This window comes from Serinus canaria, chromosome 4 (assembly GCF_022539315.1).
Source record: "Serinus canaria isolate serCan28SL12 chromosome 4, serCan2020, whole genome shotgun sequence".
Lineage (NCBI taxonomy): Eukaryota > Metazoa > Chordata > Aves > Passeriformes > Fringillidae > Serinus > Serinus canaria.
In genome coordinates, this window is record NC_066317.1 from 58,473,556 (window position 1) to 58,491,787 (window position 18,232).

The 18,232-nt window shown below is 35.6% G+C and overlaps 1 protein-coding gene across 2 annotated transcripts in view; it reads right to left on the reverse strand.

The window, feature by feature from the left end:
- The window catches only part of STX18 (syntaxin 18), a 59,896-nt gene that overhangs the window by 14,645 nt on the left and 27,019 nt on the right, over positions 1-18,232 (reverse strand). Inside the window, exons 2-4 of one of the 2 annotated variants that reach the window (XM_050973265.1) lie at positions 11,038-11,105; positions 4,459-4,595; positions 838-953 (exon numbers count right to left, since the gene is read on the reverse strand). In XM_050973265.1, coding sequence (XP_050829222.1) covers positions 838-946 — 109 coding nt within the window. In that variant the 5' untranslated portion in view covers positions 947-953; positions 4,459-4,595; positions 11,038-11,105. The remainder of the gene's footprint in view (positions 1-837; positions 954-4,458; positions 4,596-11,037; positions 11,106-18,232) is intronic. The other variant, XM_030238740.2, reaches the window with a different exon arrangement.

Sequence of the window (18,232 nt, forward strand, 5' to 3'; positions counted from 1 at the left end):
CAAATAAACTCTAAACAGGAATAGGCAGCATCTAGCTAAGAACACCTAAATAGATCTAGAGATCAAACTTGCTTAAATTATTCAGCTTGTTCGAATTTTCTGGTGTCTAGACTATGTGGAAGTTTTTGGGATTTATTGTATCAAAGCCTTTTAATTCACATATATAGATATTTTTCATTTTTATACTATGCAGTTCCTATGCATGACTGACATTCAATGATTCTGAATAATGCTACAACTATATTTAGATGGTATTTTAAAGCTGATGAAAATCTTTTGTGTATCAATAAAATACAGAGATGCAGCAAGTCAACTTGAAAATGGTAACACAGAAATTCTCTCTCTAGGACGTTACAGTTAAGGTATGATCCCATATTTAAGTTGTCAAAACCACTTTTAATTTATCAGGACTCTGGGTAAGTTATTTAATTATCTCTAACCTGGAAGTATTATACCTGTAATACCTTACAGGTAGACAAGCTAGTAAAAGACAACCATCAAATTTAGAGAGCTTTGGTTTAGGCCTCTGTGCCAAAGGGCTGAATTGTTACTCAAGAGCAGATATTTAAGAGTCTTTTTTACGCTTGTTAACCTCGAGTGTTTCTGTGCTATCACTCAAATTTTGAAGTTCAAATACTGGTGTATTTGAACACATAAGCAAAATTCTATGCAGTACTAATCAGCTAATGGGATTACACCAATTCAAATAAAAAGGCAACGAGAGCTCCCCCATCTTTTTCCTAAAGCATTTAAGATTCACCATTATTCACTAATATTCAGCATTACCTTAGCCTTTATCAAGAACTAAAAAAAACATGCAAGAGCTGCTTAGTTTACCTTCTGTTCTGAGCTGATGAATGGCATCAGCACATGTTCTCATAAACACCTGGGCATCTTGATCTATCTGGTCACGCTCTGTATCCGTCATCCTCACATACTCAGACATAATATGGCTGAGAAACAAGACAAACTTGTCACTTCAAAAATCCCCAACATAAAATCCACAAGTACACACCTTAGACCTTCTTGTGACCCACCATCTTTGCGATAATTTTCCTGCAACACTGTCACAGAAAAAATAATAAAAAGTACAGTAACTACCACTGATAAAAATGCCACTCCTATAAAGTTGGGAGGCTTTTTTTAAGAACACTTTTACTAGTAAAGTATGTGGAAAAGAGAGAATCTACTAGCATCCTGTACATGACCAAACACAGAGCAGATAAGGAGAAAATAAAGCTAGAAAATACATCATCGCCCTTGGTACTTATTCCAATAAAGTGTCCTAAAAACACAAAACCAATTCAGATAAAGGAATAGCTCAAATACTGAAAGAAGTACAAAAAAAGAGGAATTTTCTTATCCTAAATACAGTGCTTCATTTTTAAAGAAGCTGTACTATGAAATTGTGAATTCAAACCAGAGGAAGAATACTGGAAAATAATGCACAATTATAATATCAAATTGCAGTATTTATAAAAACCTGCTCCTACTTTTTATTTCAATTTTAGATTATGCATTATGCATTTAGTATTTTCTAATACTATTAATAAATCTTTTTATTGCTAAATTAATAAAAATGGAGGTCCGTCCTTAAAATATTAACTCACTATAGGTAACCCGCAGAAAAGAAAGTATGAACAGTGTTTCCACAGCCATAGGTGACAGGATAAAACTCTGCTACAGCAAAAAAGAAAGTTCATCTTGTGCTTCCTGGTGATGTAGTGATCAGAGCCTATTATATCTGCTCTTTAAAAAAGGAAAGAAAACCTTAACTCATACCTGCATTTGAAATTACTTTTTTCATATTTGAACATTTCCTCATGTGTAATGCAACTACATTGCTGCAGTAATACAAGTAAAAAGAGAAGATTTTCAATACTTAGCCTGATATCCTTAGAGATCTCTTGCACACTTCACTGCAATAATGACAAAGCTCCCCTGTGTCTTCTGCAATCCCAGCCACAGGAAAGCCCACAACCAGTTCACACAACCCTGTCTCATCAGCTCATCCCACACAAATCTAGCAACTCCCTCCTGCATCATCAATGTACTGCAAGCACGGGTCCAGATCCCCTCCACAAAGCTTTAAGTATACTCTAAATAATAATGCTCTATAATACCCTTGGAGTATTATACCAAAATCTCCTCATTCCCATCCCACATTACTGGTTTTTTAGTCTCTACTCATTGGTCAGCTAGTACACAAGCATAGATTAGCAAGCAAACAGTAAGACAAACTAATTAGAAGTAATATTCTACATTTTACGTGTTTGTTTCCAAAACTGCCATGTATTTGACATCTAAATATCAGGGCTTTTTTCCCCTCCCTCTGTTTAAAACTATTCTAAATGTTAAATTTTATTCTAAATGAATAAAATTATTCTTTATTCCTTATTAGTGTTTCCATTTATAATTCTAAGCATGTGTAAAACTAGGAAATACATTCCTACATCCATTTCCACAAAGGTCAAGACAGAAGGGGGACCATTAAGACCATCTGGTATGGCATAATTCATAATATCATTCAGTGAGCCCAGCCCAGAGAGTTACTTGAGCATTTTAGGGCACAGAGATTTAGGTGGCAAATAAGGATGGAATAACAGCTGTATGACAGCTTCTTGATGAAAAAACTCTACTCATCTATTTCAGATTTCATTAATAAATCCTGGCTGGTCTGCTATTGAACAGGATATAAAGTTCCTGTGTTTATATGTCTAGCTTCTTGTACCCCTCCCAGCTTTGTAGTGTTTGCAGAGCTCTACACTTTCCATACACTTTTTAACATAAAAGGGTAAAATAAAGATTAAAAAATGCGAACCAGAATTTTATTTTAAAACAGACTTAGAAATAAATAAGAAAAAACTTGCCTCAGGCACACTTCATTTTTTACTAACAGTTTAACTAATGGTAGTGTAGTGATACACTGAGGATAATTGCAACAGCTTTTTAACTTTGGTAAGTTGTTAAGTTACTTTTCCTAGTTGCTGATAGAAAAACAGGGCAGATTAAATTCTTAAATAGTAGTTTCACAGCTTCAAAGCTAGTAAAATGCAGCTTAATCCAGTAAACAAGAAACAGAATACTTTTCCTTTTATAACTGCTTACAGCCTACATAGTGTCTGGTACCAGGGCTTTTGAACATGAGCTGGTCAAGCCACTCAGAGAGAAGGATACCTGAAACACAACCTCCTTGGGAAGGCAAGAATGGAGTCATACAATCACATCCCATTATGTCAGAACACATATGGCATCCACTAGTACTAACAGGGTACTGAAGTCCCCACTGCACTCCCCAGTAAATCTGCACACAGAGATTATACTGAAAATCCATTTAATCACCATCCTCTACCGGAAGAGGAACCGCTCATTAAAATAAAACAGGCCAAAGAAAACCAAAACCACATAAAAACATCAAACAAAAAAACAACAAAACAGAAAAGAAAATCCAGCTGTGTCTTGTAGGTCAGAGATACAAATGCATGCTCAGAAGTGCACAGGCAGTATCACAGCAGTGGACTGTTACATCACTAAATCAAGAAGGGCCAAGCAAATCAGGTTTTTTTAGAAGCAATCAGAATAATTAGCAAGATATGCACAGAAAATGAATGGAGAAAGGAGGAAAAGAAGTTCCTCTGGATTTTCATCCTTGCCAATATGAGAAAATTCATAAGAAACTTTGGCTAGAAGGCAACTCAGTTTATCTGTGATTTTTAACAGTGGGTGAAGAGTACAATGAAGACAGTGACCATCAAGTAGGCAGATTTTATCAGTCTAGAAAAATGAGTAGGTCAAATTGCAGAGAAAATGCAAACTTAAAAAGGCAAAGAAAAGAATTCAGATGAACTAGTAGTTTTCACACAGAAATTACATTACAATTTGCAATTCTGCCCTTGATGAAAAGGAAGAGTAGGCAATTCAGTGAGACATCAACTGAGCTTTGTTGAGCTCAAACAGAAAGATCAGAATAAAAAGTGCAAATTAGATCTGATTTCTATTGACAACTCTAAGGGAACACAGCATGCAGGGACACACTCAGAAAAGTGCAGGATGAGACACAATTGGGAAGGGATGCCAGTAACAGCAAGAGATTGCTCTGCAAACATTACTATAAGAAAGACTTAAGAATGTGGTCTTGGCTTGTTACTCAACAGAGAAATAAAATGATATGCAGAGTACAAATAAATTCTAGATGTTTATTGCTTTGTTTTGGTTTTTTTTTTGGCACTAACTTTCATCATGAATGTCACTTGAAAGTTGCAGTTACTATTCCTTTTAGCTTACTGCTTCTAAATTATCTGGGCCAAATTTAATACCTCTGTCATTTAAAAAAGATCGTAATTCTTTGCTGATTATCATCAGCAATAGCAAGTGCCAGATACTGTATTAGTGAACAGGCTGCTGAGTGAACTGTGTGAGAGAGAAAGCTACATGAACCAGGTCATAGCACAAGTGTACCTGAAGGTGCAGTGGCTCCTGGTTGAAGTGCATATCCATCCTATCTGTGTGACAAAGATGTGCTCTGGAACGAACTAACCAACTTCCAAAAAAGCGTGTGCACATTCATACAATGTGCAGAGACAGGAGAGCCAGCCCTGGAACAAAATGGGAAATGCATCAAATGACAAGATGGATCCTCACTGCCAAAAACTAGGAGAGAAAGAGCAAATGACACATTGATTAAAAGACAGAGGTCAGCAACTATCTTCAAAAATAGGGTTAAAGGGACAAAAAAAAAAGTGCAACAGACTTGTAGACCACTCAGAAAAGCACAGGAATAAATAAGTAATATTTAAGCACTTAGGAAAGAACAAAAAGATTAACAGTACCCAAGATGTATCAGTAGTACATCAGCAGTGTAATTTACTGCTGGGATGCAGTAACAGGTCTTATGGATGGATGAAAAGCAATCACTGCTATATTGTGATATGGATCTTGTTATCATCTCACATAACATTCTCATCAGTGAATGAATGAGTTAGAAGAATAGATGAGTTAGAAGAAATAAGCACCATATGAATTTGAAACTGCAAAGTTGAACTTGGGGGTAGTTATACACCAAAACAGAATGAAACACTGAGTTGTGTTTCACAGGAATTGTCCTGAATCTGATGCTTTTTAATACTTTCATTAATAACTCAGCAGAATGGAATATATACTTACTAAACTTTCAGAGGCATACAGTTAAGCAAATTAAAACTGTATCAAGAGACCAAGACTTCAATTCAAAACAATATTGCCTGGAGAAATGACATGAAGAATTTGAATAAGGAATAGTCAGAAGCTTTTTGCTGCAGCAAGAACAATTATCTGAACCCACAGAGAATGGGGAACAAGTGATTAGGAAACAGTTCTTCAGAAAGTCATCTGGGATCATACTGGATCATAAACCAAACACAACAACAACATACTGTTGCATAAAACGTCATCATTACAATGGGACACATTATTATAGTAACGTGGACATGTAAACAGGAAAAAGCAGAATGAGAATATGAAATCTTCACTGAAAGAAATATTTAAAAGCAAGCAAACACTAGTAATTCTCTTTTTGGATGTTTCAGCCATGGTCCTTCCAGCCTAACATTTCTGCGATTCTATTTCGCTGGCAAAGCACAAGGAAGCAAAGCTGGTGTTACATCAGCTTTTGGAATTAGTAATACTGCTGCTACATAAAATATCTTCTGCTTACTAATCCAATAAAGGTAACATATCAAGAAGAAAAAATTGATTTTCCTTCAACAGTGTATTACAAAAGAGAGAGATGTAATAAGCAGAAACAAATCAGTTATAAAATAGAGAGATTTGTCCAACTTACCACCTGCACATATTGGCTAGCAAATCCATACAGAAATGCTAGCCATGTGGTAGGTGCCCAGACGAGTATGGATAAGCTTAGCTGCAAATACAGCAGTCACATTCTTCCCTTTGGGGATCTAGTATATTTTAAATTGTTTGATTTCTTACTTAATTAAGTTTTATGCAGTTTCATTTACTGCCTTTTTCCATCCAAATGCTGTTTGACATAAATCCAAAGTAAAAGGTCCTTGATTTAAATGACAAAACATTCCACAACATTTTTTACATAGTTTTTTTTAATTCTGTGTGGAAACCTCAGCTACCAACATAGGCAATACAGGCATACCTGAATTAGCATCTTCAGCTTTGTAAAATATTGCTGGGATATTCCAGAGTGCTACTATGAAAAATTACTATTTTTGATATGTGATATATTAATTTAGTGTAATTAAAAAAAAAAGATAAATAATTTGAAAATAATACCTCAGAGAACAGAAAAATATACCCCTCCAGGAAGAAAGTATTTACAGATCATCTACATGTTTTACTACTTCAATACAACAAAACAAGCCTTGCTTCTTGTAAAAATGTGACTAAGTCAAGAAAAGAATGCAGCCTGGCACTGTACAGGAGTCAGTAAAACACTATTTTTAGAGTCCTTTAATGGCTAATTCTTTTGTTGTTAAATACAAGGAAACACTCTCCACAAAACACTGTGTAAGCATTCAATGATTTTCTATTAAGTGGCAAATGATGTACCTGATTTATTGCCTTGAGACAGAGAAATGCTTAAGACAGATAAATGCTAGGGCAGGAGGCATAATTACTGGACACTAACATTATTTTTTAAGACAGAAAGATAATTTGCTAATAATTTTTCCAGGTGTATTATTTGCAATTAACAACAAATGTTCAAACATTTAACTGCACAGAAGGACTACAGAAGCATGTAATGAAGACACATCAAAAGCCACCCATGTAGCCTTTCTAGTGGAAAAAGTGACATTTCTCTTCAGAAGTCATCTACATTACACTGATCAACTACATAAGTATCTCTGCAGTTGCAAAACACAATTAATTAGATGTCTAATAATCCCAGATGGAAAGCTCTTCTCTCAAGTATTTTTCTTTTAAGTACGAGGTGTTCTGTGAAAAAAAAAAATCTAGAATTCTCTCATTTCCTTTCCAGTGTCTCATTAAAACATCAGGAATTATGACTGGTCCTTAAACTGCCAAAACCTTGAAAGATCCTTCAGAGAAACTGAAGGCTGTGAAGGAATCCCAAGAGGATTATTTCAAATTTCCAGGTGTTAGTTCTACACTACAGCTAGTTCCCTGAAGTATATTTAACATAAACATATGAATTGTCTTGGTGGTTCAGTGATCAAAACCATGAAGGAGCTCCTGATGAAAAGCAAAGGCACAAGTTGTTCACAGATGAGACATCAGACAAGTTACCAAAGACTGAAGATGGGATCTCTCCTAGCACAGTGTAAAAAGCAGTGTAGGAAAGCATTACAGCAAATGGACTGAAAGGAACAATGCGGAATGTATAGCACTCAATATACTAAAAATGTGACCTCATCTGAAAGGAGTTATTGCTTAATAAGAAAAAATTAAAAAGTGCCCATCTCTTATTAAGAGCTTCAGGACTCAAAAAGTCCCTGCCTCCACCTTTACAGGAAGAGTGATCAACTTGTGTGCACTGGTTTTGCTTGGGATAGCATTAATTTTCTTCCCAGCAGTGTAAGATCCACAATGAGGGATGTGGGACTCCAGGGGCTCTCCAAAATGCAGTTTATTCCGTCCAAGACGTTGTAGCAGTCCAGGGTCGTAGGTGACAGAGCCTGTGCCTACAGCTGTCAGCTCCAGCTGCAGGCAGGCCTGGAGACCCTTTGGTTTTGGTTACATTGCATTATATACTTTTCTTTGCTGAGCATTTTAATACAGTAGAACCAATCCATACCTTAACTATTATCTACAGCCTATCATAACTACTATAATTACCATATTCATGTCACTATTCTCCAATCACTAAAAGTTAGTACATTACAGTTTAAGCTAGCTGTTATTCAATTTTCTTGCAGTGGAAAATTCTGAGACCTTTTTTCTACTTGCAACATTTGCTGACTTGCTTGCCTGTGCTATCTTTCTGCTTGGTAAAAACATCTTCTTGTTCGAGGTGGGTTTATCCTTTGCTCTAAGTCATAAAAACCCCTTCTAACTAACATACCCTTTGCCTTCTTGGTTATCCAGTAAGACTGGCTCAGCAATTTTTTTCTTCTATATCAAAACTTGCTTCCATCTCCATTCATCAGACTCTACATTTAAAAATCTTTCTGCTAAGCATACATATCTGTGAGACTTTCTTGTCAAATTTTCATCCTTCCCAACACAGCAGCAAGTACAGTGTTTGTGTTTTGGATTTGTGATGGAAACGGCGCTGATAACTCAGGGATGTTTTTGTTATTGCTGGGCAGTGCTTACATAGAGCCAAGGCCTTTCCTGCTCTGCATCCCACCCCACCAGTGAGGAGGCTTGGGTGCACAAGGAACTGGGAGGGGACACAGCCAGAGTAGCTGGCCCCAACTGACCACAGGGATATTCCAGATCATATGGCTTCATGCTCAGCACATACAGCTGGGGAAAGAAATGAGGAAGCGGGGGGGACACTGAGAGCGATGGCATTTGTCTTCCCAAGTCACTGTTCCGTGTGATGGAGCCCTGCTTTCCTGGGGATGGCTCAATACTTACCTGCCCATGGTGAATAAATTCCTTGCTTTGCTTGGCTAAGTGACTTTTTCTTTCACTATTAAACTGCCTTTATCTCAACTCATGAGTTTTCTCACTTTTACTCTTTTGATTCTCTCCCCAGTCCCACTATGGGGGCACTGAGTGAGTGGCTCTGTAGGGCTGAGCCACCAGCTGGGGTTAAAACAATGACAAAAAATCCCTTATCACAGAATGCAAAACCCTACATCTTAGAGTAAGGAAATAAATCCTAATAAACAGAAGAGGACAAAGGTGCAGTGGCCTGTAAGCCAGCAAGCTTAGATCACTACATCAAGAATTTCATGTGTTTTGCCACTTAGCTATTTTGTAGGTAATGGCCAAACCAAGAAGAAAAAAAATGAATATGCAATTACTAAGTCACTTTAGTTATTTCAGTTAAGTAGTTAAAGTTCAATAAAATAGGTCAGGGCCTTAGTTTCAAATAACCAGTCTTCCAACTGACTTTCTCATTGCTAAAAATTTTCCTCTAAAAATGAATTAAACACATACCCTCTGTAGCACGACATTTCATGTATGCCAAAAATAAAAACTCCATTATTAAAGAATTCATAGTTTTCAAAGGTAAGGTCAAAGAAGCAATCAAGAACCTGGTTCTAACACATAATGAAGTTTTAAAAGGCACACAATAATACAACTTGGTAACTCAAAAGCTCAATTTCACCAACACATTGTGCTATAGTTGGGAAAACAAACAGTAGGACTGACAAATACAGAGTAGTAATTTTGTTCAGGAAATTTGACATCTCCTACGTAGGTTTCAGCACAGCCTTTCAAATTGTTCAAAAACTGTCCCCATTACTTGAGTATTGAAGAGTTGTTAAAACTGCTGTCTTGAGAGAGTGAGGCATTTGCTAAGACTGCAAGACTGACAGCATGGATGCCATGATGCTCTTTGTATCCATGAAGTAGAACAGCACAAGTAATCTAGTATGGAATTTGACATTTTTACGTCAAATTAAACATAAGCAATTTATGTCTGACCACTAAGAACAGAATCAACTGCAATCACAGATGAGATGTGCAGGATTATTTTATGGTTTAATAAAGTAAATGACACTTCTCTCCTCTCCTTAAATGAAGACTTGGGTGGGGGGAGAGGAAGGTGGAAAGCACTGAGAATTACCACGACAACTTGTTGCAACTTGTTTACAAAGAGAACATTAAAAACTTCTGGAAATAAAAATAACCTGGACACATTTTTACTCTAACCACTACCATTTTATGCACATTATTGTTAATAAAATACAAACACTACCCACAATTTAACCACTACTGACTGCTCTTACTGGAATTATTTGCAGTTTCTCAACCACTGCATGCACATGAAGTTTTCATACAATACATCCAGTTTTGTCAGTATTAAATTGCTGGCTCCACCTAGTGTTGCTCATGCCCTAGTCCTAGAGGCATTAAAAAGCAGAGAGCCAATCATAACATGGAGCTGAGCACTACTTCTCCCTGCTCCTTGGAAACAGCATCCCTGACCCACCCCACACACAGAACTGTGCACACCCGGAGCAGCATTTTCACCAGCACTGACTGAAAGCTCACATGGCCTCTCACTTATAAAAGAAGGCAACTTCCTTTTTTATCTTGTTCTTAAAATAATAAAATACAGCTTTAAAACTCTTGTGGAAACAAAAAAGGGTGCCAGAAGTCTTCTCATAACTTACTCAGAACACACTTTGACTCCACTGATGAGGTATTATTGCTGTTACTGTGACAGACCCTTTCAGGACTAGAGTTTCTCAGAAAAACTGTTTATCCTATATGGACTGAGCCTGGAATAGCAGATGGCTCATCTATTCTTATTGTCTTTTCCTGGGAAAGGATATCTGTCTGGAATAGACAGCACTTCTATTTGGTATCTAGGAAGCTTTTAACCCAAAGTGATTTTAGGCTGCATTTTACCTACCTTGATTGAAGCAGCAGCTCAGCTTTAGTCAGAGCTGTGTCTGAACTGGAAGGCAGTCAGGGCTGATTCACCTAGTTTGTATGTAGCAAAGTAGCACTACAAAGCAAATTTTACATTTCTCAAATGCTACAATGATTTGTACTCAATTAACCAAAATACAGGCTGCACTAATATTTAGATCTCATGATAGTTTGACTTAGTATCTGCAGACCAGAAGATACTATGTTTTTCTTACAAACTTGTAAATTTGTATTTTAATCTTCTAAAAATCCTATACTAAAGTTACCAACAAGTAAACAGAGCAGTTTTGAATCATCTTCAAATTCTGAACCTCATTTTATTCAGGAGCCCTGTTTTCCTGTGACAGAACTATTGTTCCATCTTGTGTTTTACAGTAAGCTAATTAATTACAATTGCTGCTTTGGTTTTAAAACCATTATGCCTATAGGTTTTAAATCTGTTCACTTTATAAGTATTAAGATAAATAAATAAATATTAGATAAACACATTTAAACACAGTGCACACTTACCTGTAAGCATTAATGTAATCCTTTCTATGTTGTAGAAGAAAATCTTTCAGCTTTCCAATATGAGAAATCTAAATGAACAGAAATCATAATAAAATTTCAGATTATTTTATATTTAAAGTTCAGTATTCCACACTTCATACATGAATTCATAAATTTCTTATTTTACAACTAAATAGAATATTAAAATTTACTCTTTTATACTAGAATTTTCACATTTTCCAAGCAGTCAACACATAAAAATAATCTAAAAAATATCTGTTGTACGAAGATGTAGCTTGGAGAACAGCAGTAAAAATACCTGTCTTCTTCCCATAGAAAAGAAACTAAACAGTAAATATAACTAGAATATTAAACATTAAAAATATTAAACATGGTAACACAAAACACTATCTAAATTTTCAATCCAGAATTTAATGATTTCATAATTTAATGTACGCTTTGGAAATAAATTCATTTTGGAAGACCACGCAAGAAATTTTTCAACTCTTTGCTGATCAGATATACATATTCAAGTCCAGCTAGCAAAACTTGTATGGCAAGGTACTGACCCCCACCCTTCTACTTTTGCCCTAATACAATGACCAGTTGTGCCCAAACTAAAGTAGTTTCTCTACTATCTGATAATCATTAGTAAGATTTGCCAGATCATACATCTCAATCTAATTTCCATTTCTGAATTTCCACCTCATTCTGCATTAACTTTTACTACAAATCACTTTATTTTCTTTTTTTAAGAAATCTTTACTAAGATCTTTTGGAAAGCCAAAAAAAAAAATCTGAAACAACTTTTGAAAACTTCAGTCTAATTTAAAAAATTTGGTGTAGCATAAGATGCTGCTTATTTTAGAGAATGGAGGAACTACAGAAGTGTAGCTTAATTCACCAGAGAAATGAGAAGACATGATGGGGAGTGGGAAAAGGGAAGAGAATTCTGTATATTAGCAGTATATATTTTCTGAGACAACTTTTAAAATTATATTCTCAAATATTAATTAATAATTCAGTGTAAACAAAGCATGCAAGGCATTTTACAAAACAAAAGTTGTTTTCATTTACAATAAATACCGTTTACTCCATGTATCTGGAAAAAAGTATCAGAAACTGTTCTAGTCTTAAAATCCCATTTTCATGCAAATGATCTTTGCAATTAAACAAACAGAAAAACCACAGAGAAAGAACACAGAATAGTTTGGATAAACAGAAGATTAATTCCCCCAATTATTTTTTTTTTTCAAAATCAGCTCTCTGAAAAAAAGTGCAAGGAAAAAATATACTTAGTAAGACCACAGTAATTCGTACAACTCAAGATAAGTGTTTCCTTGTGCAAATAAATAAGCCTCCATTTCCTTATTATTATTTTACTCTGTTTCAGTTTCACTATAATTCATCATATTGGAAAAGGATTTTCCTAGTTTTCACGTCTCAAGTTTTTTGTGTGATTATCACAGGAAATTTCATCCCATTCATAGCAAACTGAGTTTTGTCAGTACCTTCAGGAGTTTCCCTAAGTATGTTAGCACCATTATACACAGCAAGAAGGGAAATACTGCAATTGCTACAAGACCAATGAGAAACAAAGAGTAAGCTAAACCATTCTACAGATGTTCCTTCTCATCACCACTTGAATTTATTATTTGTACAGTAATCTCTTTCTCAGCTCAGACTTGGTACGTCATTAAATTTACTGAATAGATAAATCAAGCCTGACTATGAAAGCAAAACATCTAAAACAGTTATACAGTGTTCCAGTGGAACAACAATACTTAATAGGCAGAGAGAAAGTACTACAGAGGACAAAACAAATGTAAAATAAGAAACATTCCAAAACATTCACATTAATGCATGAGAAAACACTAAACTAGAATACAGATAAGCAAAATTTTGTAAGCAATAAATCTTCATATTACTGCAATAGTTACAATTTAGGAGTGATTAACAAGCAGAAAGAATCAGAATGACAAGCAAGAGCACTGTCTTACAGTAATTAATTCATCTAGTCACAAAGAGCATTCTATTTAGGCTAAAATTGTCATCATGTGTTTGAATTGCACTGACCCCACTTTGCCTCTCCTTCATTTGCAAAGCTATTTTCATGAATTTAGAATGACACCATTATGCCCATACTCACATCAAGCTCTTAGTTCCCAAGATTTGCATCAGAAGTGAGACTTCGTGTTTTCATTTCCCTCAAATTCTAACAGCATCTTCTGCAATCCTGCACTGCAGATATTTCTTTCTCCTTTTGTTACCATGTACTACTGGCATGTCTTTGAATTCAACTTGTCATAACCATATGAAAAAAATTAATTTTTTTTTTCTTAAAACGAACGTCTCACTCGTACTAAAGAGGTGGAATGCTAATTTTATTTTACAAAATTGATTGGTTTTCTTTATGATGCTCGAATTTTTGTAGATACAAAATATCCCACATTATACAAAGATAAATCCTGACGATATCTCCAGGGTCATCAACTTGCAATTATTCTGGTGTTATCAAAGGCCCACCATACAGTCTTTACAAACTTATCAAGCTTCAGCCTAAAGGGAATAAAGCTTCTCCCTATTACAACTGAGTGGCTTTATCAGAATCCTATTGCTCTTATTACTGTCAAATTATTGTCTAATTTCCAGGTTTACTGATTACTAACTTCTATACATCTCTTCTTGCTTCAGAATGGTCCTTTCCCTTAAAAGTTCTGTTTCCCTGCATGTGTGTTTGATTTTACTATCAGTAATTCTCGCTCTCTCTCTCTCTCTTTCACTTTTGTAGCCCAGACAAATAACCCCAAGCTTTTATTTCCTTCTCACAAACCAGTTCTGCAGTTGCAGAACTCACAGCTTCCCTCCACATTTGTCCCAGTTTGTATCCATCCATTTCCAACGAAAATGACTAGAAAGGAATTCACTGGTGTTGGTTACTTTGTAACTATTTCTGCTGGAAACACCTTTTTTTCTACTATTTTTTCTAGATCCCAGTACATATCTTGCTTTTACTCCACTGGTCTATGGTTTTTTTGTTATTAATTTAGCCTAGAGTCCATGACTAAACCATTACTCATTTATACTCCAATTGCTAATTTTCTTTTTATTAAAACAGCTGAATAATATTTTAACTTTAGGAGGGTTTTAATACCAGTAGCAACTCATTGTGAACTTGGGCAAAACTAACTTTATCTCTGTAAAAAAAGTCTTCCCTTCTTCCAACAGCTTTCTTGGCCAGTCTTTCTCACCCTGCTTTCCACTGCCTCTGGGATAAATTTTTGTATCTTCCCTAAATTAATCTTTCAAGTAGATCTAGTAGAATTTTAAATCCCACTTGCATTTCAGCACAGCCATTTTTCCACTCCATTTACCCATTCATCATAACTGCAACTTCCAATTTGCTCTACATGCCTGTTTTCAAAACATTTTTACCACCACTTGACACAGGTGTCAAAAGGATAGATGAGAGCAATTTGAAGAAGCACAAACACATCTGAGTATTGGCCTCTCGTCATGATTCTTATTCTTTGCATCTGGAAATTTACTTCCTTTTTCTCCTAAAGTCTGCAGCAGAGAAATAAGCCTTTCCTTCAACCCTGAAATAAAGAAATTATTTTCTTCCTTCCCCCCACCCCTGCAGAGACAGGAGGGCTTAGAGAAAAGCCCTTCATAGTTGCAGCACTCTTTCTTGCACTACATAACAACTAAACTTATCTTACAGGGAAGAACACTGCTGAATTTCCTGATAAATGACATTTCTAAGGGAATCAGGGAATAAAATACCTTTCCTCACAATATTGAGAGCACCAGTTATATCATTACAACAACAGCATCTTCTTGAGCTTCTGTGCACTACCAGAATATGGTGGGTTATGTTCCTTCTAACAATGAAGACTACTTAGGAAACTCCAGGCTCTCCCTCTTCTCTTCCCATTTCCACTGACACTCCCTTGAGGGTCAATGTCACACCCCAAAACACTGAAATTACTTTTTTTTTTTTTTTTTCTAATTACTCTTCTGGAAAGAATTGGTTTCTTTCATTACAGCTCCACAAATACCTGTACCAGCACAAGGGAGGGCAGGAGCTGAATGGCACCGGTAGAGAACTTCCTACAAGATGCATCTACCATGAATAGATTAGGTATATTTAATTACAACTGAAAAAATCCAACATGATAACCTCCTAAGTTCAGTTACTGAACCTAGAGATTCCAGATGTTATTTAAAAATTCTAAATTTCTAATTCTAATCATGAAAACCCAATTGACTCTCTACAGTGAAGCAGCAGCAGTTTGCCACTATGTGGCAAACAAAAGCATCAACATCATCCAAATGAAAAACACTCTAAATTCACTTTAAAGCCTGTAACGTAACTTTTTAAAAGTTACTTTAGGTTCCAGTTACCACTTGATCCTCACTAAACTACCTCTTTAACACATATATCTGTGTTTTGTTGGCAATACAGATTTTTCAAACAACTCTTATTAAAGCATAAAAGCAATTATTGCATCTAATGCAGGTCTGACACAAAAGGAAGCTGTGAATGGCTGCCATCTGCTACCACAGGTGGCATGCACAGCTCTATTTATACTTGGGGCCTGCACTAGAAATGGTAGATGTTCCTCTGTTTAGAGATTTTTCTAATGATTTCAGAGCAGGCTAAGTTATTTAAAAAGATAAGAAACAGGAAAGTATTGCCTCCAAAGCAGCATCTTGATGAGACACAGAGGCTTTAGAACAAGACGCTGACTACACTTCCTTCAGTCTCTTAGCAATACATACAGCATTGCTCTCCACTCCCAACAAAGAATTGATCACTCATGAAACAGTAGGGTCCAATTTGCATGCGTTTAACCACTGCAAGAAGGAGCAGCATTGTTTACGATTAAAATGATTGGAGTAGGTTCCCGTGACATATTGTAGAGAGAATTCAACCATGCTGAATAGTCATTTTCATTGAACAAATATAGCGTTTTATCAAATTTACTCTTCCAGCAGAACAATGCCCAACTATTTCCTACCATATAAAATTGACTGTTACACTTTACGCTGTTTTGCCACTCTGATTTTTTTTAAAGGTGTACTTTGTTAAAAAAAAAAACTTTAAAAAATACTTAAAACCAAAATATAATAGAAGGGCTTTTGTAGAAGTTGTGAGTGGTATTTACTGTTGATTCAGCAGCACTAACAAGCACTGCTGACTATAGTGCCATACTATCCCTTAAAACGGGGGGAAAAAACCCTAAACAAAATTTTACATTTAATTTTCCAATATGTTTGAAAAACGTCTCCAATGTCTTACCTAAATATATTCCATCTACAGATTCATAAAAAGGTGACTATATTCTACAAGGCCCTTGGCAAGAAGTGTAAAATTTAAGATTGTTATATTAATATCTAGGCACCTATCCTGTTTTCAATTCCAAACATGCCATTAAGCCAAACAAACCCATTGCCTATTTCAAGAAAAATTCTGAATTTCAGTAAAGCATGTTTCTGACCAAAAGAAGTACAGTTTCAGTACTAGGAGGAGATACAGTAATTAGTGTAAGAACATAAACTTGTTTTTCCAATGTCTAAGTCATATTAAAAAAAGAAAAAAAAATAAAGGAAATTTTCCATGGTTAGCGCATGTAATGAAGGTAAGTGTTTTCAGAAGTCTGGAGTAAAAACCCAAACAGAACAGACACTATAAATGGAAGCAAAATTTATATTAAACATTTTTTAAAATAAGAGCTTCAGCTCTTACCTAAACTATTACAGTCAAAAACTAGTTAGAAACATTTTGATGCAGAAATTACTCCTATAGAGAACTTTTTCAGTACAAACTACCTTTGGCTATAGATGAACTTTCTAAGAACACAACACAGGACGGGCCAGGTTCCAAGTTCTATTTTAAGCACCATCAGCCCATTGAATCAACACAGGCTTTTGCTGGATGTTGCTAAGAACTGACAAGATTTTTGTTTTTAAAGAACTGTTACTTGGATTCTACATTTCCGAACTGGAACCTTCAAGTACAGTGAAATAAATGTAACCGAGATAAAGCCAATTAAATTAAACCAATTAAACTGTATTTTCTCGTGAGAAGATTGTTCTTGGAAGGCTTTGGTGTGAGTTCCCAGCGCGCCATGAGGTGGAGCTGCGCCCCCAGCATTGAGGCAGGGACCCGCTGGTTGCCTCCACGCGTCAGCCGGGCCGCTTTGCAGCTGATTTGTCTCTTGAGGGGATACATTTGGTTTAGGTTTCCCCAGCAAACGTGAAAGTTTCTAAAATAGGTCACGCAGATCAATTGCTCTCGTAATCTGAGACCCGAAAGAGCAAATAATATCTAAACTGCGGCGTGGGGGTGGCCCGGAGCTGGAAGCAGGGAGACAGCCAGCCTGGCTACCTCTAATCTCAGGAAAATTGTGACTTTGTTCAGTTTCTGCTTTACATCAGCATACATGTTACAGCAACAGCAACGGGCAGAGAAACATTTCTTATTGCATTTTATTAGCGGTCTTGCATTTGAAGCAAAGGAATTAACCAAGAATGAGGGGGTCATGTTAACAAAATGAGTAGTATATGGGATAAGAACATTCAAAACTGAATTAATTGAATTAAAAGCCATGAAAAGGAAGAGTGAGACTACTTGAAACTTGAAGTTAGACGGTACAAAATTTTTAAAAAGTATTTTTTAAAATGTTTAATATTATTAGTATTTTCCTAATTTAAAACAGCACTTTTTTTTTAATATAAAATAAAAGCAAAATTGTAAGGAATCATTGCAGGAGATTTCATTAGTCATTGTGGAATATTGGAAGTTAAAATCTGTCTGCAGAGTACCACAGGCAGTATTTCGTGCACATTAACAAAGTGATTAAGAAATCTTTAAGCTGCATCAAGAAGCCAAGCCAATTTCCTGACATCTGGTCTAGAGTAGAAAACACTTCATTTTGCTTAATATCAAACCATCAAAACAGAAAAAGTAAAAAAATTTTTGTTTGTTTTTTTTAATGTACTGTCTTGTACATTAAAAAAAACAAACAAAACCCAGCTGGCTCTAAACAATTTTTTTAATTTTGGGGTTTTTTTAGTTCTTGCTTAACATATTTTTATATATACTGTCTGTGGTTCAAAGATTGTCACACTGATTTATACTATTGTCAGTTTACATTTAAATACTTTGCCTCTAAAGTGCACTTTAGATCTGCATTTCATTATTTTTATT